General features: G+C 35.3%; 1 protein-coding gene and 1 pseudogene across 1 annotated transcript in view; one reads left to right on the top strand and one right to left on the bottom strand.

Annotated features, from left to right (window-relative positions):
* LOC105806231 overlaps positions 1-2344 on the top strand; it is a 3194-nt pseudogene extending 850 nt beyond the window's left edge.
* FAF1 (Fas (TNFRSF6) associated factor 1) overlaps positions 1-23091 on the bottom strand; it is a 334517-nt gene that overhangs the window by 153756 nt on the left and 157670 nt on the right. Inside the window, exons 6-9 of the mRNA XM_012639350.1 lie at positions 15776-15871; positions 5042-5168; positions 4014-4077; positions 2957-3038 (exon numbers count right to left, since the gene is read on the bottom strand). Coding sequence (XP_012494804.1) covers positions 2957-3038; positions 4014-4077; positions 5042-5168; positions 15776-15871 — 369 coding nt within the window. The remainder of the gene's footprint in view (positions 1-2956; positions 3039-4013; positions 4078-5041; positions 5169-15775; positions 15872-23091) is intronic.

Genomic DNA, 23091 nt, shown 5'->3' with positions numbered 1-23091 from the left:
AGAGAGAGAAAGAACATGTATCATAAAGTTAACAATCTGCGTTAGAATACTTTCCCTTTGCTTTTCAGTATTTTTCGTAAACCATAAATGTATTATCATAAACAAAAGCCATTTTACATGGATTTAATACTTAAATAAATGCATAAAACAGCCTTTAAAAGGGCTATTCTGCTATTCTCAGGGTACAGAATAGTTTGTTTCTTAATCTAAATTCATTAAACTGTCAATGATAGCTCTACATTTGATTATCATAGAATTCAATTTTTAAAAATTTTTTTAACATGAATTTTTCTTTATATCAGAATTTAACTAGAAACCAGGAATCTGAGACATGCTTGTACTTGTTTCCAAAACTCCTTGCTCTCTTCAATTCCAACAGCTTTCCCCTCTACTCCATGTACACACTATTCCTACTTTCCTTTCTTTTATCCTTCATTCATTAAACTTTTATTATTGAGTATCTACTATGTGCAGAGACATAAGGGACACAGTCTCTGCCAAAAGAAAATCAAATCTCCTGTGAAGACATATATAGAATGGACAATTATAAACAATGTGTTAAGTATACCAATAAGAGATGAGCAGAGGGTTTCACTGGGAAGTACTAAAGGGGGGTATGTGCAGCCAATGTGAGAGAAGTGGAAGAGTGAGGAAAGGTTAAGTTTCAGAAGAGGAGTAGGAGGTCTCCAGGTAAAGATCGGGATCAAAGGCAGTCCTAGCAGTGAGGAAGCGTGAAAGAAGAGTAACATTATGGGGAAATACAAATGGCACACTATTGCCAGATTTATTAAGTGTAAAGTAGGGAATGGGAAGAGCTGAAGCCATATAGATAGGCAAGAAGCAGATCACTGAGGTCTTGACTGCTGTGTCAACATACAAATAGAGTGATTAGAATCTTCTTGCTCAAAATGTACCTTCCGAATTCTTGTTACAGACTTTAATCTACTGGGTTTCAAGATCACAAAGCCCATTTCTATATTTAAGAAAGAATCTTTTTTTTTTTTTTGCCCAAAGTGACTTTTGGGAAAAAAAAAATTGCAGTTGTTAGATATATACTGTTACATGGAATAGTCATTTTTGGGAAAAGACTGAAGAACAAATCCTCCACCAAGAACTTCTCATTCACGTAAATGAACGCAAACGTGTAGCCTGGTCCCTTCTAAGCATGTGCACATTTCTTTTCCTTTCTTTAAAAAAAACCGTTTCAGAGTTCCATCGGTAGCAGAGTGGACCCCAGAGAGCCCTGTGCAGCCCCACCACCTCCGCTGGCCTAGTTACCATCACACATTGGGAGGAGCCGCAGCTGCCGCAGCTGGCCCCAGTCACCGTCACAGCTACCATGAGCAGCGAGGCGAGACCAAGCAGCCGCCTGCCGCCCCCGCCCTCAGTGCTGCCCACACCAAGCTCCGCACCACCAGCAGCGGTGCAGGGAGTGGTGGCCGGGGAGGCCTGACATCAGTGGCGTCTGCCGGCGGGGGCAAAAAAGGCATTGCAACGAAGGTTTTTGTGGACAGTAAAATGGTTCAATGTAAGAAACGGATATGGTTTCATCAACAGGAATGACACCAAGGAAGATGTATTTGTACACCAGACTGCCAGGAAGACTAACCCCAGGAAGTACCTTCGCAGTGTAGGAGATGGAGAGACTGTGGAGTTTGATGATGTTGAAGAAGAGAAGGGTGTGGAGGCAGCAAATGCCACAGGCTCTGGTAGAATTCCAGTTCAAGGCAGTAAATATGCAGCAGACCGTAACCATTATAGACGCTATCCACGTCGCAGGGGTCCTCCATGCAATTACCAGCAGAATTATCAGAATAGGGAGAGTGGGGAAAAGAACAAGGGATGGAGGGATCGGAGAGTGCTCCTGAAGGCCAGGCCCAACAACGCCAGCCCAGCCGCAGGCGAAGGTTCCCACCTTACTACATGCGGAGACCCTACGGGCCTCAACCACAGTATTCCAACCCTCCTGTGTAGGGGAGAGTGACGGAGGGTGCTGACAACCAGGGTGCAGGAGAACAAGGTAGACCAGTAAGACAGAATATGTACCGGGGTTATAGACCACGATTCCACAAGGGGCCCTCCTCGCCAAAGACAGCCCAGAGAGGACAGCAATGACGAGGATAAAGAGAATCAAGGAGATGAGACCCAAGGCCAGCAGCCGCCTCAACATCGGCACTGCCGCAACTTCAATTACCAACGCAGACGCCCAGAAAACCCTAAACCACAAGACGGCAAAGAGACAAAAGCAGCCGATCCACCAGCTGAGAATTCGTCCACTCCAGAGGGTGAGCAGGGCAGAGCTGAGAAAATGCCAGCTTACCATCTCTACCATGGTCCGGTTTAGTCATCCGACAAGAAGAAATGAATATGAAATTCCAGCAATAAGAAATGAACGAAAGATTGGAGCTGAAGACCTTAAGTGTTTGCTTTTCACCCGTTGACCAGATAACTAGAACTATCTGCATTATCTATGCAGCATGGGGATTTTATTATTTTTACCTAAAGACGTCTTTTTTGGTAATAACAAACGTGTCTTTTAAAAAAGCCTGTTTTTTCTCAATACGCCTTTAAAGGTTTTTAAATTGTTTTACATCTGGTCAAACTGAGATTTTTAAGAACTTCATTTTTAATTTGTAATAAAAGTTTGCAACTTGATTTTTTTCAAAAAAGTCAACAAACTGCAGGCACCCGTTAATAAAGGTCTTAAATAAGTAAAAAAAAAAAAAAAAACTGTTTCAGAGCTTGACAAGGCCTTCTGCAAAAGCCAACAGTACCCTATCACACTAATGCCTCCTATGAAATGGGCATCTTGGTGAAGATAAGGTTGGCAGAAGAACCAGAAAGAAATCAAGTTTTCAATCTCAAAACAAAAACAAAAATGTTACTCATTGCCTCAGGCCTAATGGTAAATCTGTGGTATGTACTTTTTAATCAGAAAAGATAAGACTGTACTTACATCTCGGGCTTTCACATAGAAGGCCTCTTGAAAAGCAGCTTCTAATGAGCCAATAAAAAATACAGGATGGCAGTCACCATATCTACAGGAAAAATTGAGTCTGTTAATTAAAATACATTTCAAATTCACTTCAAAGTTTCACAAGTCTAACCAATGACTTTTAAAGTAACATTGGGACTAATGTCTAGTGCAAACTAAACATTAAAACATTTCTTCAAAAGCTTGGAAATGAACAATTAGCTTTTAGAATTCTTCTTGGCCTATACTGATATATTAGAACGTGGGAATTTTAAGTATACCTAGCAAATGGATTTAATAAGTGCTGTGAAACCATGCCATTTATAAGGAGCAATTCTTGATTACTCACTTTCAAAATAAGATATTCCTAGTTACATTAGCCTTAACTTCCCACTTTAGTTCATTTATTACATAATTCCAATACAGAGGAAAGAAATGGTTTCTTGCAGTTTCTATGTTATAGTATAATACATCAGAAAATAGCACTAAAGAGAAATACAATTTATACCAAAATTGAGAGTTAAATATTAATCCTTTTTATATTTAAATACCTCACCAGAGTGTCAAATACATACAAAACATTTTATATTTATATTAAACTTTTAAAAGAAGAAATGCTAAACAATTCCAAAAAAAGTTAAAAGAAAAAAATCCACTATATCTAAAGTTTTTAAATTACCTTTTTACTTAATTTTACTTTAAAGAATTTTTTGTTTGTCCTAGGATATACTAAAAATTAGTATCCTATATCCTAGTCCTTTTGGGAATATAATAAAAATATTAAATTAGGATCCATTTATTGAACTTCTATAAAGATATAGAAATAAGTTGAATAAATCCACGAAGTGGCAGAAATGATTTGCTAGTTATCTCACATTGAACCATACATGTTTCACTATCAGGGCTGTATAAATTGATAAATGTATCCTTTGAATACTTTAAGGAGAAATTTTAAGCAATCTATAATTAAAATTGCCCCAGAAAAATCACAGTAGCATGAAAGAACATCAATTTTATATATTTAATGTCCTAACCCTACCTTGAAGAAAACTCTGCTGTAAATTGTAATAAGGCATCTCCTTCATTTTCTGCGTTTTCTGGCACTAAAAAACAAACAAAAGAAAAAACAAAAACAAAAAAAACAAAACAAATAGACACAAAAAACAAACCACATAACATCTAATCCCACATATAAGAAATATATTTAATCAATAAAGAGGAAATAAAATTAAATTTTAGCTTCTGTGATATATCTGAGGGGACATTTTAACTTAACATATATTAGATTTTATCAAACCAGAATTAAAAACCTTAAAAAAATTCCAAGCTTATAAATTTTGGAAAACCAATTGACATAATCCTGCTAAGCATTTACAATATGTGCCAGTCGTCATTTAGGATTTCAATGTTTTCTTAAAATAGGCATCTTGTGATTAAATTACATAAAAAGAGTCTGACTTTATTTTAAAGGCCTCATTAATGGGGAAAATAGTCAATTTTATGTAAATATCACATAAACTTCTGCCCAGAGGAATTCTCTATTTCACAGAATAAATGAGTCAGTTAAGGATTTATTTTAGTGTTCATTTGCCATATAGCATTGCTTGTTATCCTACAGTATGCATCTCATTAAGTAGAAGTGAGATAGATGGCACATTTAGTTTACTTTTTTCCCTTCCAAAGATGGGAATACCAGTGAATGGAAAATGAATATTACTATCTTTAAAACTGGTAAGATGTGGGGAAACAAGTACCAGTTACAGAAAGTACAGCTGTTTGTTAACCTCTAGGACTAAAGTAAAGACAGTCGTAACTAATTATACATGTAAAACAAAAGTTACATTCCTTTGCATTTTTTATGAATTTTCCTAATGTGCCGGGAATTTTGGGGCTTAAGATAATCAAAATTCAAAAGGCTCTGGTTCTAATGAAGAATACCCACTCACTATATTTTATCTCTCCAAACCTGGAGGTCAGCAAGAGATTTTTAAGTTCACTGTCCTTCATAAGTTTATGTACTAGAAGGGAGAATTAAAATGCTAGACCCAAAGAGCTATTAATACTCACTCATTGAAGATTTTCTCAGGGCAGATGATGCCATGCCGAATACTTCTCCATCATCCACTCCAAATTCTGTAGCATCTTCAAAGTCATCTCCATCGCTATCACTAACCATATGAACATCGGTGCTTTGCTATTTAAGGAAAGTCCTGATTAGTTTCATATTGACTTTAACATACCAAATTCTAAAGTGTAAGTTATATAATCACAATAGGATATTGGTCTTAAAGGAGTTTTAACAAGTACTTTTCAAATAAGTCGTTTACTAGAGTAAAGCTTACTATTTTTCATTTTAAGGCTTATCTACTACATTTCTAAACTTGCTGTGATACTTGTAGACCAAAGGTTGGAGACTGAGGGAAAACAAAGAATGCTTACATACTCAATGAAGATAGGGATTTTCGTCTGTTTTATTTCTAGCCTATACTATACAATTAAGTGCTCAATAAACTAGGAAATGGGTACAACTGGAGAAGTCAGAGACAAAGTAAGCTACGAGTCTCTCAAAAAGCTCACACTAATCTATATTTGGCAGGTATATGGTATACTATCCTCATGGCGTTATCAGAAGATAACACGAAATACACTATATATGAGAGCTCTTTGTAAACTGAAGGCTATTAAATATGAGCTGTAATAATGATGTTTAATTTAGTGAACATTTATTGAGAATTTACTACGTGCTGGGCACTGATAAACATTCTTTGCTTATTTTGTTTTTGGCAACATCAGTTGACGTGTAAGGTATTAAAAACATCAGCTTCAAAATAAGAACGAGGCTGCTATTCTCTCTGGGGTTAGAGCGGGATTCCAAAATACTGAGATTTAAAGTATTAGAACTGGGTAGTGAGTACTGACAAATATTCAAGTGAGAAGAGGGTCCAAGCAAGGTATCTGGAGACATGCCTGTCTACTATGTTCAATAAAGTCTACAAAGACTAATTTAGTAAATGAAATGTCTTTTAAAAATATGGTATTATGTACTTAAGTTATGAAAATGGGGAAACTATTTGATCCTTTGGTCTATGCAACCTAACATAGGGATAACTATCTGACAGAAAAGCATTAAGAGAAACAGAATCTAAGACTCATAAAATGTAGCTAGAGTGGATGTTAGAGGTCAGCCAGTTACTGAATCATAGATTTTAAAGGTGGAAGGGATCTTAGAAATCTCTCTTTAGTGGTTTTCTAACTTCTTTTCATGGTGTTATCTTCCTCCCCTAGGCCCAAACAAAATATTAAGTAAAATGGCAATGCACACAATAGATAAAAGTAGGGCTACTCTCACTGAGGCAAAGGGAGGGCAATGGGGAGCCTGCTGTTCTTAGAGTTGGCCTTTTCTTCCTCATGTCTGTTTGACAGCTGGAGTACCTCCAAAGGATTTCAGAATCCTGTGGAATACTTTTTGGAACTGCTGATCTAGTAGGTCTAACAGTTCCAAACGAGTAAACTAAGATATTTACTCCATTTGACTCAGTATGCTTAGCATTTCCTTCTTGAGCATACCCGAGCATTAACGCCCAGAATCATAATTATAATATTTTCCCTTGCATCTTTAGGATAGTCTTTCCAATAGTTTAAACAGACAAGGCAATGAAGATACACTTGTTGGATGATACCCACTGTTCTGACTCTACCACTATTTCTTACAGACACCTTGGTTCTACGGGCAATCCTAATCCTCCCTTGTTTGTTCTGTAGAGTCAAGATAAACTATTCAACAGCTTAAAAATTCAACACCCTCTCTCTCATTTCAAAGCAGTAAGGGAGACTCCTCGACAAAACAACACGTTTACTAGGACAACTGTGCTTGAATTTCCTCTATGTTTCAGGCAGTCAAATATCTGGAGTGTGAAGTTCCCTTTAACTTTGAGGCTTAGTCTTACACAAGTAAAAGGCTCAAGATCTACAGGGCACACTAATACATTCCTTTACAGTGCCTAACCAGGTTCACAGATAAGCAAATGGAAAGAAAAAAAGGTCGGTATGACAGACCTTTTCACATCCTCTATCACTGCAGTCCCCAACCTCCGTCTCTTTTTTTTTGTTTGTTTGTTTTTGTTTTTTATTTCAGGATATTATGAGGGTACAAACATTTTGGTTACATTTTATGTCTTTGCCTCACCCAAGCGAGGGTCAGAGCATGCCCTTCCCCTCTACAATGCCCTCTCTTGCAAACGGGTTTGCACAGCAAGAGGTAAGTCGTACAGGAGGTGAGCAGCAGGTGAGTGTAGCTTCATCTGTATTTACAGCCACACCCCTGGTCTGTGGAAAAATTGTCTTCCATGAAACGAGTCCCTGGTGCCAAAAAGGTTGGGGACCTCTACACTCAGCTAAGCTATCACCTCAGCCTTTGCTTAAGTCTTGCCTAGTACACATCCCTTTCTTTGAGATGCATTAGGTAAAGATCAAGGGGTGGGGTGACAGGAGAGAAAAAAAGGGAATGTTCTCTATAGATGCTTCTTTCTTTTCTTACCCCTTCTACCTTACTGTCCCAGATCTATCCTCTTTCTCCAAATCCAGTTTTCAATTAAATAATAGCCCATTTCTATAATAATAGGGCTTTAGCTCATACTAAGATACTGATTTTAATTTTCTCATTGTGTCTCCATTATTCATTTTGCCTTCACAAAGTATAGAATCCTCCCTGAAAATCCCAGAAAACAAAATCCTACAACCATAACATCTTCAAAAGGAGGTATCTAAAAAGCCGATTTTGTTGAAAAAAGTATATTCCAAATATGAATTATTGAAGTATCTGCAAGAATGAGCTACTTAATTATGTATAAGGAACTCCCAATCTCTTCACATTTTCTTATCAGCCATCTAACAGGTTAAGAAAAGCTTTTTCTAAAAAATGAGATAAACAATCTTTTTTTCATTAATGTTTGCTGATGAGAATAGATAATCTCTTGGTATCAGTCATGGCTATTCTAAAATTCTTTGACTCCAGAAAAGCTATTTATTAAAAATTATAAAAACAACTAAAAAAAATCAGTGATTCTATTTTGGCTATTTATTGCATTCATTTGTTATCTTTATCATTCAGTAAACATTTACAAATCCCTACTAAGTGCCACAATGTCTGAAACTGTATGAAAGATATAGTCTATGCTCTCTCAAGGAGCACCATATGATATATACAGATAACTATAATACCGAGTGGTAAGTGTTTTGACATATAAATTCAGAGAATAATATCTAATTCAATAGGGGTGAGAGGATCAGGGAAAACTTTCTGGAAGATATGAAAACTAAACTGAGACAAAAATTTAGGACTCATAACTGGCATTAAAGCAAGATCATAATCGAAGCAGTTGTTCCTTTCAGCAAACATTCACTAATTACCTATTACGTCGAGGTACCAGGTTAAAAGCTGGGTATACAGAGATAAAACATGGCATCAGCCTTCAAGAAATTTCCATTCTAAAAGGAAGATATACTTAGTTGTGAATATTTCTTTTTTAGTGTGTTAAGTGATACAACAAAACTATGAGCAAATGTTATTGGAGAATAAAGGAGAAAGTGATTCGTAGGATCAGTGAGGAAGGCTATACAAGGCTTCACGCAAGTATTAACATTTAACCCACACCTTAAAGGAAAGATATCATCAGTGTGGTGGAGTATGTGTATGGGAAGATTGGTGAGGAGGGAGTTGTATACTAGGTAGAGTAAAAACTCACGCAAGGAATTGGGTATTAAAAAAAATCAATAAAGAATTCACAAAAGTAAACTGAATCATTAGCTCTATGTGTGAGACAGAAGTGTGGACTGGAAGTAAGGACAAAAAAGTTTGATAGAACTAGCTTGTGTTAGTCCTTAAATTGGCATGCTAAAATATTTGAACTTTGATGGCAAAATGGAAATCACTAGAGGTTTTTAGGCAGAGAAGTATTCAAGGAAACAACTCTGATGGCAGTGTGTATGTGTATGTGTGTGTTTGGGATGGGGTGGTGGCATATGGCAGATTACACAGGAAGATATGAGAGGGAAGACCTATTTCAAAGTTTCAGGTGAGGAACAGAGCATCTATATCTGAGCAGTAGCAGTGGAAATTAACTGAAGGTGACAGACTTAAAATACACTTCAGCAGAACTGATAGGACCAATTAGACTTGGAGATGAAGAAAATGGAAAAGGCAAAAATGACATCAAGATTTCTAGTCTGGGTGATTGAGTGGGTAGAGAAGGCCAAGACTGGTGAGGGAGGATATTGAGGCCAGTTCTCAGAATAAATCTGAAGTAGCTGTACTATATCCAGGTAAACATATCTCATAGGCGGCTGAAAAGAAAAATAAAAACTAAAACTAAAACAAAAATACTTTCTCAGGAGTTCAGGAACAAGGTCCAGAAAAGATTTAGATTTGGAAGCCATTAGCATATAAATAATAGTTAAGGTTACAAGAGTGAAGATGATCACTCCTATAAAAATATAGGAAGAATAGTGATAATGATTAGAATTCACAATAGCTCTCTATATGTATCTATATATTTTCCAATTGGTGAAGGAGGAGAACCCAGTAAGAAATGGATAAATGTTGTCAAAGATTAGAAAATAAATTGAGAAAGTGTTACAGAAGGAAGGTCTAAGAAAATTTCTAGAATAGGAGTGGATGACAAAAACTGTAAATAGGTTTAGTAGAATGAAGATTAAGAAAGAAATAGCTATGGTATTACAAGGAAATCAACAACCAACCACCACCACCACCAAAAAACCCTGAATTTTTAATCAAAAGTCATAGGGTTGAATACTCTTATCATTTTCTGTATGATTTTAGGCAAGTATCTTCACACTCCAACTCTAGAATATGACTAATATTGACCTAAAAATACTGTGAAAATGAAAGGAGATGACATAGTACGTACAGTAACTTACAAAAACTATTAATTGACTTTAATAGTTAAATTCAATTTTAGTCACACAGTACAAAGAAGCCAATTGTAGGGAGTTATGTGAATAGAAGATGAAGAAATAGAATCATCCAATACAGATCACTCTGAGAAACTTAGCTGTGGAAAGAAAAAAAAACAAAGAAAGATGGAGCTAAAGCATGAGGGGGAGTGAGGTTTGAAGGAATATATTTTTTTAGAAGATTTGAACATGTTTTCGGGATGAACAGAAGGAGCCAATAGAGAAGGAGAGGATAAAATGCAAGAGAGACCCCATACCTATTGAGTCAGTGTTGTGGGACAAGCTAGATAATGGGCAGAACATAACCTCTAATAGCAAAGAAATTTCTCAACTAACAGAATAAGGCAAAAATTTGATGCCACTATAAAAATATCCTCTTTTGAACAGTCAAAAAGGAAAGGTTCATAAAAATCTCAATGTATCAGATCAATTGGGACAGTTTCAAAAAGCCATTTGACCAGTGACCAGAGTAAACAGTTTCTGGCTTGGGTCCAGCATAAGCATCAACATGAATGAGGAGATGGGTTTTTGGGATGGTAAGTTCGGTTTTATATAGAGTGAATCTGAAATGGGCATTCAAAGAGAGATGTTTAGGAAGCAACTGGATTACTACTTAGCTTGTCTGCCTGTGGTGCAATGTCACATACTATGGGATAGGGAACCTGTGGCCTTCTGCTTTCAAGATTTTCTTCTTTTTGATAACAACCATATTAACAGGTGTGAGGTGATGTCTCACTGTGGTTTTAATTTTTCATTTCCCTGATGATTACTGATGTTGAGCATTTTTTCATATACTTGTTGGCCATTTGGATGTCTAGCTTTGAGAAATGTTTGTTCAGGTCCTTTGTCCATTTTTAAATTGGGCTTTTTGTTTTCTTGCTATTGAGCTCCTTCTACATTTTGGATATTAACCCCTTATCAGATATATGTTTTGCAAATATGTTTTCCCATTTTTCAGGCTGCCTTTTCACTCTGTTGATTGTTTCCTTAGCTGTGCAGGAGCTTTGTAATTTGATGCAATCTCACTTATCTATTTTTGCTTTTGTTGTCTGCAGATATTTGTTGAATTTGGTGTTCATGCAGAGGGACAATTGCTGAAGTTTTCTATTTGGCCATCTTGCTCTGCCCCTTCTCCACGTTGTTTTGATTTCTACAGCTTTGTAATAATATTCTAAAATTGGGTAGTGTGATGCATCTGGCTTTGTTCTTTCTGCTCAAGATGACTTTGGCTATTTGGGGCCCATATATGAATTTTATGATATTGCTTCCTATTTCTGCAAAAAAGTCATTATAATTTTTTGGGAAATGGAGTCTTGCTATGTTGCCCAGGCTGGTCTTGAACTCCTGGGTTCAAGCAATCCTCTCGCCTCAGCCTCCCCAGTAGTTAGGACTACAGATGTGTACCACCATGCCAGGATCCACTAGAATTCTGACAGGGCTTGCACTGAATCTGCAGAACACTTTGGGTATTTTAACAATATTAATTCTTCTTATCTATGAACATGAGATATTTTTCCATTTATTTGTGTCATCTTCAACTTCTTTCATCAATATTTTATAGTTTTCAGTACACAGATCTTTCACCTACTTGGTTAAATTTATTCCCTAAGTATTGTATTTTTTTTTTTGTACCCATTGTGAATGAGATGCTTTCTTGATCTTTTTCTTGGATAACTGTTAGTGTATAGAAATGCTACTTATTTTTTGAATGTTTATTTTGTATCCCACAACTTTACTGAATTCATTTACTAGTTCTAACAATTTCGTTTGGTGGAGTCATTAGGGTTTTCTACATATAAGATCATGTTATCAGCAAACACAGCAAAATTTCACTTCTTCCATTCCCATTGGGATGACTTTTGTTTCTTTCTTTTGCCTAATTGTTCTGGACAGGCCTTCCAGTACTTATAATCCTTTGTATTTCTGTGGTAACAGTTGTAATGTTACCTCTTTGAGACTTCACTTTTTATTTCTTAGTCTAGCTAAAGGTTTATTAATTTTATCTTTTCAAAAAACTATTAGTTTTGTTATCTTTTCTATTGTTTTTATAGACTGTATTCCAATTTATTTCTGCTCTGATCTTTATTATTTCTTTCCTTCTGCTAACTTTGGGCTTCATTTGTTCTTCTTTTTCTAGTTCCTTGAGGTATAATGTTAAGTTTCTTTATCTTAGATCTTCCTTCTTTTTTGATTTAGGCTTTTATTGCTATAAACTTCCCTCTTTGAACTGCTTTTGATGCATTCCTTAAGTTTTGGGTATGTTGTGTTTCCATTTTCATTTGTCTCAAGATATTTTTTAATTTCCCTTTTAATTTTTTCTCTTGATTCACTGGTTGTTCAATGGCATATTGTTTAATTTCCACACATATGTGACTTTTCCAGTTTTCCTTCTATTATTGATTTCTAGTTTCATATCACTGTGGTCTAAAAAGATATTTGATATGATTTCAATCTTTTAAAATTTGTTAAGATTTGTTTTGTGACCTAACATATCATCTATCCTGGAGAATATTTTGTCTGCACTTAAGAAGAATATGTATTCTGTTGCTGTTGTATGGAATGTTCTGTATACATCTGTTAGGTCAATTGGTCTGAAGTGTTGGATGATTTTTTTAATTTAAATAAGCTTTCTGCCCCTTCCTCTTTCTCTTCTCCTTATATGGACCTCCTATTCTGCAAATGTTGGTTTGATTAATGGTGTTCCAGAGATACCATAGGCTTTCTTCATTCCTTTTGATTCTTTTTTTTTCCCTCTGACTGGATGATTTCAAATAATGTCTTCGAGTTCACTTATTCTTTCTTCTGTTTGATCTATTCTGTAGTTGAAGCTCTCTATTGCATTTTTCAGTTCAGTCATTATATTCTTAAGCTCCAAAATTTTTGTTTATGTTTTCAATCTCTTTGCTTAGCTTCTCATTTTGTTCTTGCATTGTTTTCTTGATTTTATTAAACTGTTTATCTGTGTTCTCTTGTAATTGTTCAGATTCTTTAGAATAATTTTTGGAATTCTTTGTCAGGCAATTTGTCCATCTCCAATTATTTGGGGTCAGTTACTGGAGTTTATTGTGTTCCTTTGGTGGTGACATATTTCCCTCATTCTTCATAATCCTTGTATTCTCATTCTTTTTTGTTGTTGTTTTTGAGACAGGGTCTTGCTCTGTTGCTTGGGCTAATTTTTCTATTTCTTTTTCTTTCTTTCTTTTCTTTTTTTTGCAGAGACAGGGTCTTGCTCTTGCTCAGGCTGGTATAATCCTTGTATTCTTGTGCAGGTGTCTATGCATTTGAAGGAGGAGTTACCTCTTCCAAACATTATGAACTGGCTTTGGTAAAGAAATATCTTCACCTGCAGGGATGGGGAGGAAGGGAGGAACTCTGGGGCATGCTGTGGTACTGGGTCTAGTGGCACAAGGAACCAAGCGTGGTGGTGTGTGGTTATTTGAGGTCTGGGGGTGAGGGAGACTGGGTCTCGTCAATTCAGGCAGCTGGAGCCTGTGACAGCACCTGCGTAGTCCTTGGTAACAAGAGCTGTGGGAGGTCTGCAAAGACTGTGAGAGGTATTGGGGTCCTCTGCTGTGTCTCTCTGTCCAATGGCAATGGACGAGAGGGCTGGCAGTAATGTGTGTACATATTCCAATGTGATTGTCTTGAAATACGTGAAGTCATGTAGGAAAAGGGTAGAACCAGAAGAAAGCAGTGGAACCACTGGGTTGAAGTTATAAGTACATATATTTCAACATAATATAAGGAAGCTATCAACAGAAAGAGCTACACAACAATGAAATTGGTTGTCACATGAGGGCCAAACCCTGTCATTGGAGACATTTTGGGGAGATTCTTATATAAGACGGTGAGCTCTTTCAGCATAGGGATTATGGTCCTAAGGTTAGGCACTTAGAATACATTAAATAAAAGTTTAAACGAATGAGATCTGAACGGATAAAAGAGGGGTAGATGAAGGTGTAGGTTGGGCCAAATGATCTCAAAAATCCCTTCCAGGTTTATATTTCTATAATAACATAAAAACTAAGTTACTGCTTCTTTCCCATTTCTCACCATCCTCCTAGAGCAGGTGGTATTTAACAAATTAGCGAAGGAAGGAAAAATATGAGCTCATTCCACATAGTGAGATTTTTAAGGAATTACTTTTAAAGAATTACTAAGGTTGTGATTGTTATAGTTCGGCTAGGACTCCTAACCCCACTCTACCCTTCTCTCTGATTAACATAAGAGGGTGTGAGCTTCACAAACACTGCTTCTCACTGTATGGAATTGACTTCTCTCTGCTGATGCGACCATCCAAATAACATACATAATGGTGAGGGTTAGAGAAGAGAATAAATGAGTCAAGAGGTTACCTATAACCTCTCAGGGCATAGCATAATTAAAAATTTTGGTTGGAGCTAGTTGGGCACCTTTTAATATTCGTTATCCACTGAAGAGTTTGAAGTATCACCTACTGTAGCCATTAAAAATAGACTCAAGCACTATAAAGAAATATTTCGCTAAACTATTCTGGCAATTTCTGCCAAAGAGTGAAACTTACACCCATTTTTCTTTCATAAGGACTAGTAAGATAAAGTACTGGAAAAAATGGTGTGGTCTCTTTAAAGAAATTAACAGTTTTGGAGGCGCAAGTACAGTATAGTACAATATAGTACAGTAATATCTGTACTAGGGGAAAAAGTTTCCTTCTCGTGGTTTTCTAAAAAAATGTTAAAAACCAGAGTGGCAAATTATCATTTTCGTGGAATGGTCAAAGACTAGAACTCTGTTTATGCAGCTTCACTTGTCTTTCACATATTTAAGTGATACATATTCAGAAGATGGCTGGAGAAGTCCTATGGCAGCCTCCACAGTAGATGTCCAAAATTATATAGTCAGTTTAAATAAAAATGAGCAACAACATTTTGTATAGAATATAAGTGGGAAAGGTTTTATTAGACTAGCCCAAGGTTTTAAATACCTGAATCATGCTCTATTCTAAAAAATACTAGTTTAAATAAAGTTTTTCTGTGCTATTTAGTTATGACCTCTGCTGCATAACACTTTTTGAATCATGGTGATGACTTTTCCTAGCACATAGCAAGAGCTCAATAATTATTTCCTAAATGAATAAATTGTAACATCCAAATAACATCCTCTTTCTCATATCCTTATAACCATGTCAAAATTGAGCATGCAAGTTCTATTTGTAGCCATGGGAGAGAATTAAAATATTGCTTTTTAACATTCTTCAGGCCCACATAGATACGAATAGGCAGAACACATACACAAACATTCAATCTTTTCTGCCCCTCCTCTTTGTTTCTACAGCATCCTTTTGTGCACTGCTATCAATTCATTTTTTACATTATGCTGTCATTATTAGTTTACTATCTATCACCCTTGACTCTGAGCACTTTGGTATAGGTTCAGTGTTATTCACCTTTATTTTCTTATATCAAGCAGTGTCTGGGTCATAGAAGGTGCTCCAACCCAAGAGTTAAAGAACCTCCAGGATCAATCCTAATAAATGTACTCAAATATAGTCATATAACCACATAGCAGCAAAGAAAATCCCTTTGTTAACCTAGCAGTTCTAAGTAAAAGTCAACTCAACCAATCTGCCTGAATTCTGTTGGCTGAAACATGAAACTAACAGAACAAGAAGGAGCACATTAGTAATAACCTAGCAAGGAAAGTTTTTGCCTTCAAGAATTTACTGAGACTTCATTCATGCTACATTAATTTTATCTATTCATTGCTGTGGCAGATAAAAAAGAATAGGAAGTGGGCAGGTGAGTGGAGGATAGGCCTTCTACTCAATAAAAAGCTAGCAACAAGGCTTACTTCTTCTGACTGCTCCCGAGTCTGTGCAGGTGAAGATCTTCTTCCCACTGTAAGTCGATGGCAAGGATAAGAGAGCCCTGATTCAGCAAGACACATCTGCAAAAAGTAGAATCCATCGCTTGTAAATAAAATGTAGCCATGTTTCACAAAAAGATTTTACTTTTTGAACATTTTCTATTATTTCTGAAGCTAGATTAGAAAGCTCACTCTAGTAGCCTAGGTATTACATTACCAGGAAGTCTTCGAAAAATCTGAAAATTTTCCACACATGAGACGTTACAGTAGTTAAGGCTAATTCCTATTAGCCTTGGTAATAGACTATGGCTCCAGAAAATGGTAATAAGGAAAAAATAAGGCAAATCATACACACTTTTCCCCCTAGTATGTGTCTGATTAGTAAAATACCACCTCATTTCCTAACTCCCTGGGCACTAAGAGTAGAAAAACAAAATTGTAGGTGAGACACAGAAACAAAAAATTCCAGAAGACATTTATATACCAAAAATATACCAAAATATAAATTTTGATTTTATCTAAAATGATCTCTCAGAAAAGAGGAAGCTGCCTTATATTTGAGCATTTGCAAAAGTTCTCCTATTACAGGGTGCTTCCTCAAATGCTTTATTTTCAATACACTGGGAAAGACAAATTAGCTTGAAATAATCCCAGTCAATGATGCTTCAGGTACTTATGGAGTTCACCTCTCAGAATTGGTTAATAAAGAAGACAAGGATATTTACTATCAATTTCATGATTATTCCTAGAGGTATGATCCCACAATTATAAGTGTTAAAAGCCCATATAAACAAGCCTTTAAAAGATACTTTGAATAATGTCTTAGGAAGACGATAAATATACATCAACAGAACAAATGGAAAAAAAAAAAAAAAAACCCAAAGAAAAAAACCCTCCACTATCCTAATGATACCTAAATAGCAACAGTATTAGATTAGTAGCTTCCCCATAGGATAGGGATAAGAAGGTTAAGCTAACATGGGTAAAGCAAAGAGAAAATGTCTACCATACAGTAGATACTCAACAAACATTAACTTTTTATTTTTCTGTGAATGAGTACTTATGGTTTGGTATAAAATGTCCAGTGACAGCATGATATGCTGATTCAATATGGTGCTGAATCTCAAATAAAGAGGATAGACTCTAAAAAATGTGACTCTAGTGATGATAATTATGCTTATATATAAAAAATGCATATAGAATTTGAATAAAATTATTTCATGAAATATGAGGGTAGACAAAAGCAGTATTTGTAAATTAATATTATTTTACATAAGTTAACATTAAGTATGTCCAATTAAATGAATTAATTTGATAAGCAATTATTATACTATACATCACAAAATTTATACATTTAAACTGCCCAAAGAACACTTTTTTTTAAAATAAAAGATTGTCTTACAGTATTTTTTGTTTGCAAGATAAGGCCACATTTTTAACCATAAATAGCTGCAGTAGGCAAGAATTCAATCTGATTGTTCTTGTCAACTGTCAATGATGGAAATGTAAGGATGGCAAATTGTTTTTAAATTAGACATGAAGAAATATGACCAAAATCATAAATTTGGTATGTTAAAAAGTAATCCAAGGAAAAGGCAGGTACTTAATAAATTCTTGTTGATTGCTAGAAGAACTCTTTCTATTTAATAACAGGAGACAGCTGAGTGTTGCATGGACTTTCAAAGTCAGTGTCCTGAGTTCGAATTCACTTCTACTATTCATTTCAATCAATATTTTACATCTCAAACCGAAGTTTCCTCTTCTATAAAAATTGATATTACCTTTCCTAACAGGCTTTCTGTGAGGATGGCTTGAAAGAGAATACACTTGCAACATAGTAGATATTCTATTAGTGACTGAATACTGTTAAAGCCCATTTGAAGTTTTTTCTTTTCTTCTGACAGACGGTATTTACTATTAGGAACATACTAACTATGCCAATGATTCTCAAAGTGTGATCTATAGACAAAGGGTTCTTGAGACACTTTCAGGAGTTCCACAAGGTCAAAATTATTTCATAATAATATTAATACTTAGATGGTATTTGAGTTTCTTCACCATATTTAACTGCGCAAATTCATCTATTTCATAGGGAATGGAGGATCAGAATCCCCCAGACCTATCTGTTGAATATCAAAAGGCTGAGAATCCCATGATGAATTCCACACAAAAGCACTAGTCCCTCCAGGTTTCTTGACACTAGAAGGCTCAAGTGGATCATGGTAAGATGCATCCAAAATTCTAGAACTCACTGGATCAATGTTTGCGTCACTTGTGAGTAAAGGAGTCTCTTCCTTCTTCACTGAAATAGTATGGTTTGATGTTCCTGGTGACAAACTTGGCTGAATTTGTTGTTGCTGCTGCTGCTGCTTCTTTCATTGACATGCTGGTTCTTAAACCAAGTCTTTATTGCTGATTTATCAAGGTGGAGCCCTGAAGCCAATTCCTCTATGGTAACCCAGTTTGGGTGAATGGTCTTTTTGAACTCTTCTTTCAAGACTGAGTTGTTCCAGACTAAAGTTTGTGTGGTGCCGATGAGTATTCTTTGGCTTTGCCAACTTAATAGTAGACATGATATCCCTTAGAAGTGCAGAACTCTTGAGCTTACTCTGTCTTTTCACTGTATTTTTATACTGATTTAAGAAAGCAATGGTGGGAAAATCTGCTGGTACCTTAGCATGAATCAGGGTAATGGCATCAAACTGTGCTAAAATCTTCAGTGCCATTTATGCACCACAAAACCAACAGTTTCATTTAAAAATGCCCCTGTTGAATCAGTAAAAATTATTAATTTTAATTATATTTTGTCTCTTGAGTACAGGTCTTTTAATATCCTATATGACAAATGGGAAGTATGCATAAAACATTCATGCTTCATACCAAAGTATGATATGTTGAGGGAAAGGCAATTGTGCTTGAGTTGTGTGCTGAACCAGCCACTCTTCTCATCGAACACCCCTACCACTTAAATGACTGGTAGACAAACTGGTCATTTGGATTTGGGTACAGCTAAGTATCCCTTATCCAAAATTCTTAGGACCAGAAGTGTTTTGGATTTTGAATTTTTTCAGATTTTGAATATCTGCATCATATATACTTAACAGTTAGCATCCCGAATCCTAAAATCTGAAATCACATTGGTGCTCAAAAGTTTCAGACTTTGAATTTTCGGATTAGGGATATCCAACTTGTCTGAGGCAGGCTTTTTCTCCAAAATGAATGGAGTGAGCCTACTACTTCGAGGAACAGGTCCGACAGTATTAATTGCCAATGATAAAATTTGAGTCTTCAAGTAAAAACTAAAAATTTAAAAAACTATCAGCCATCATGAGCTTGAAAGCTTTTCAATGCTTAAAGATTTTTCTGATGAGAATGGTGGTGATATTAACAAATGCAATTTTTTGATATAATGAAATGTGTCAACATCTAGAAAATCTGTATAACTTAGAGGACCAATATTCTTCATATGAACAGTGAATGCATGATGTTATAAAATAATGCATGAGTAAAAGTTCTCTTCAAAGTGTGAGGCAAACCAATGGATCTTACTATTACAAAGTACAAAATGTTCTATGGCTTCAGATTCTGCATTGAAATTAACTTTTAGGAAACTACTACTTGTGAAGTTCTACTTTAGTATTAAAGAAGACTTTCTACAATTATCTGGAAAGACTATTAAAATACTCTTCCTTTTTCCAACTGCAAATTTGTGTGAGGTCAGATTTCTTCGAATACTTCAACCAAAACAATATATAATAACAGGTTGAATGCAGAAGAAAGATATGAGAGTCCAGTTGTCTTCCATTAAGTCAGACATCAAAGGGATTTGCAAAAGTATAAAAACAATGTTATTCTATTATTCACTAAATTTTTAGAAAATATAAATACTTCTCATAAAAATGCTGTTTATATTGACATACACTGGTTTTATTATCTTAAATATTTATATTTTCTCAATATTAATTTTCAAAATGGTGAATGTCAGTGAATATATTCTTTGAGGTCTTTGATGATTTCTTTATACGTACAAAGGGATCCTGAGACCAGAAAGTTATGAACTGCTAAACCATACAATGTGTACAGATGCAACTAATTTTCACAAATAATAGTAATATTTGAAAGAACAGAGAAGCCAAAAAAGTACTTCCTTCTGTGAAATTTTAGAATCTTTTCAATGATGTTTCCTCATATAATTAACAAAGCATACATTTTCTTAATAAACATATTAAAATAAAATATTAAGACAATATGCAAAAGAAAACTGTAAACCATCATGACTGATCACTTGCTATCTCTGATAAGTTGTTAGTATCATTATTTTAAGCTTGGCCCTTGGTGTTTATAAGACCCTTCTTAATACTACTTTCGTTAAAAATATGAATTAGTCCTTCAAAGTATTTTTTATTTTGTTGCCAAATTTTAACTCTCTCCCAAATACATGTTTGCAGTCTGTCTTTCTTCCTAATTATTAATGGCAGAGACTAAGACCTTTTAAGAGTACTAGACTGGAATTTAGAAGATCTGAGTTATGGGATCTTGAGTCAGTCACCAGGAGCCTTAATATCTCCTTCTGTAAAATATGAAGGCAACCTACCAAATGATTTCTCAGACTCCTTTTAGCTCTAATGGGCTATGATCTTAACATGTCACCAAGGTGATACGGTTAAGTCAACAGCAGGCTCCTGCATGTGACACAGAGTAATACAACTGAACAAGTCTGAAATTATAGCTTTACTGTTTGTATCTCTTTTTTTCAATCAGCTTATAAAACACAATTCCCTTGTGTTTGAAAAAGAACATTAATATAAGAAAGTTTTTTAAAAATCATATCTCAAGCTTGTCATTATCCTAACAAGACACCAGCATAATTAACTGCATCCAGGTTTGGGAATGCTGCTGGGAACTAGCATTCAATAAAATCATTGCAATACGTAATATGAAGATATAAATGTATATATTAACAGCATTGAGTACTGCTTTATTGAAGTATAGTAGGCTTATAACAGACTACACATACTGTATACAATTTGATAAGTTCTGACATATGTATGTATATACCCATGAAACCACTTTGTATTTTAAAAAATATTTAATAATAATTGTTATTAAGAGCTTAATATGTACTGTTATTACACAAAGTGCTTTATATGCATTACCCCATTTAATTCTTATAATAACCTTGCCAGGTAAGTATTATAGATCTCCATTTTAAAGATGAGGTTACTAAACCTCACATAGATTAGAAGCTTGCCCAAGGTCACACAGGTACTGAGTGGTGAGCCAAAATTAAAACTCAGGCACTTTCATCTTACAACCATTTAAAAAGAATCTAATAAAATAACTATTAAGGCTCTAATACATCTTATGGTCTGATAAACAATAATTACTTTCTTTGGCTTAATTAAAATAGCTACTCCTGGAAGCCATCAATTTGTCAGGCAATATATATTAAGTCCTTAACAGATGTTTATCATGAATGACAACTCTGCAAATTAAAGATTATCATGATTGTATAGACCACAAAACAGGCTTAGGGAGGTAGAGTAACTTGTCCAAGTCAAATCAACTACTAAGTGGCAAACCAAGTTTAACTCCAAAGGCCATGGAGTTTTCTATTACATCACGTTTCCAACGCAAACCCTTTGAGGAGTAATAAGGAGCCTTGAAAAGGTGACTGCTAGAATACCCCTTTTAAATTTTCAGATGCTCACTGTTCAGCTAAACACATTACTGAAGTAGTTTTAAACCAAACTGAGTCGTGAGGCTAAAATTTCATTTACTGCCAAACAAAGGGCAAATCAAAAATCTTCTTTACTTTTATTCACAATCCAAGCTTTTTTCCCCCTTTTCCTACTTTCCTCTTTTCTTTTTCTTTCTTTCTTTTTTTTTTTAAGTCACTTACGTGCTAGAAAAGTCACACAGAGCTTAATTTGTGGCAGGTTGAAGCAAGCTTATCAAGAATGCCGGTTACCAAGTGTACATCCACTTGTCTGGACTAGCCCACTGCCACATTCTTGTAGCAGGGTTAAATAGCAGTTTAGTCACTTCACAAAAAAGCACACTGTTAAAAAGGAAGTGACTAATAATATTCTGGAACAAATGGAATATTAAAAGAGATGTGCAGGTCAAGATCAATTATCTACAAAACTCCTGTGTAAAAAGCTCAAAAGACTGTCTTTTGCACCTGGCCTTGCTGTGTTATAGTCCTCAATTAATTTGGCAAGTTGGTAAGGTTTAATTAAATAAATACAAACAGTAACAAATTCGGAGGCTTTTTGCTATATACATAAAGACAAATGCTACCATGTAAAACAAGCAAAGTTGGAAGATACAGGGATGGCTGCTTAGATGGCTTCATTTTAGACTCAAGATGTTAGAGTTGGAAGGCTCCTGAGAATTTGTCAATTACTAGTATCCTAACCAGTAGACCAAAAATCTTGAAGCCTTAGCTGAGTCAAGTGCTGTTGCCATATCCTTCCCTGCCAATCATTCCCTACCCCATTCCAAACTAGTAATCAGAATTTACAGAGAGAAGATACCAGCAGCCTACTCTTAAACTTCTCCTATCACTAGTGCCATGATTCCCCAAGAGATTCCAAATGAAAGACAGTTTCTTCTCACAAGATCTAGTCTAATTCTCCCACTTAGCAGGGAAAGAAACAGGTGTGGGGAGGTAAAGTTGTTTGCCCCAAGTTTCACGTCTATTTAATGATAGCACAAGCATGTTCTCTTGACTCCTAATCTTAGTCTTTCTACTAAATAACCTTAACTATGTTTTTATAAAGATGTTACATTAAAGTTAGTTGCAAAATACCAGTAAGTATCTTGGTTTAATTACCTCAACTTTTCTTTAAAAAAATTTTTTATATGAAAATAATTTACAATGCTCCTGGCTTACTTTTTTGGTTTGTTTCTTCCTTTTAATCTGGTGGGATTCTCAAAATCAAGGAGAATCACCTGATGCTACTTTTCCACATTACGATCCACATTACGATTGCCCACCTTTATGTTTCTCCAAACTGGTCAAACATTATTTTGAGTTTTTCTATCAAAAAGAGGTTGTTCAACACAATTTTTTTTCTACTGCCATCTCAGCCCCTAAAACCAGATTATTACATAAGGAGATAAAGCATTGCTCACTGCAACAGAATTAGCAAAATTTCTAAACAGATATACTTTTATTAACTAAATATATAGACGTTACAATATTCTTGGATTTTATTATTTTTAGATTTTAGTGAGTACACTAGAAGAGGTTCTGAAGTACTTCAGAACATTAGAATCCTTCTGAAGAGCGTTAA

Source organism: Propithecus coquereli, unplaced genomic scaffold (assembly GCF_000956105.1).
Source record: "Propithecus coquereli isolate 6110/MARCELLA unplaced genomic scaffold, Pcoq_1.0 Scaffold14, whole genome shotgun sequence".
In the NCBI taxonomy this organism is placed as follows: Eukaryota; Metazoa; Chordata; class Mammalia; order Primates; family Indriidae; genus Propithecus; species Propithecus coquereli.
The sequence above is the reverse complement of the archived record's forward strand: the minus strand, read 5'-3'. Positions and strand labels throughout refer to the sequence as shown.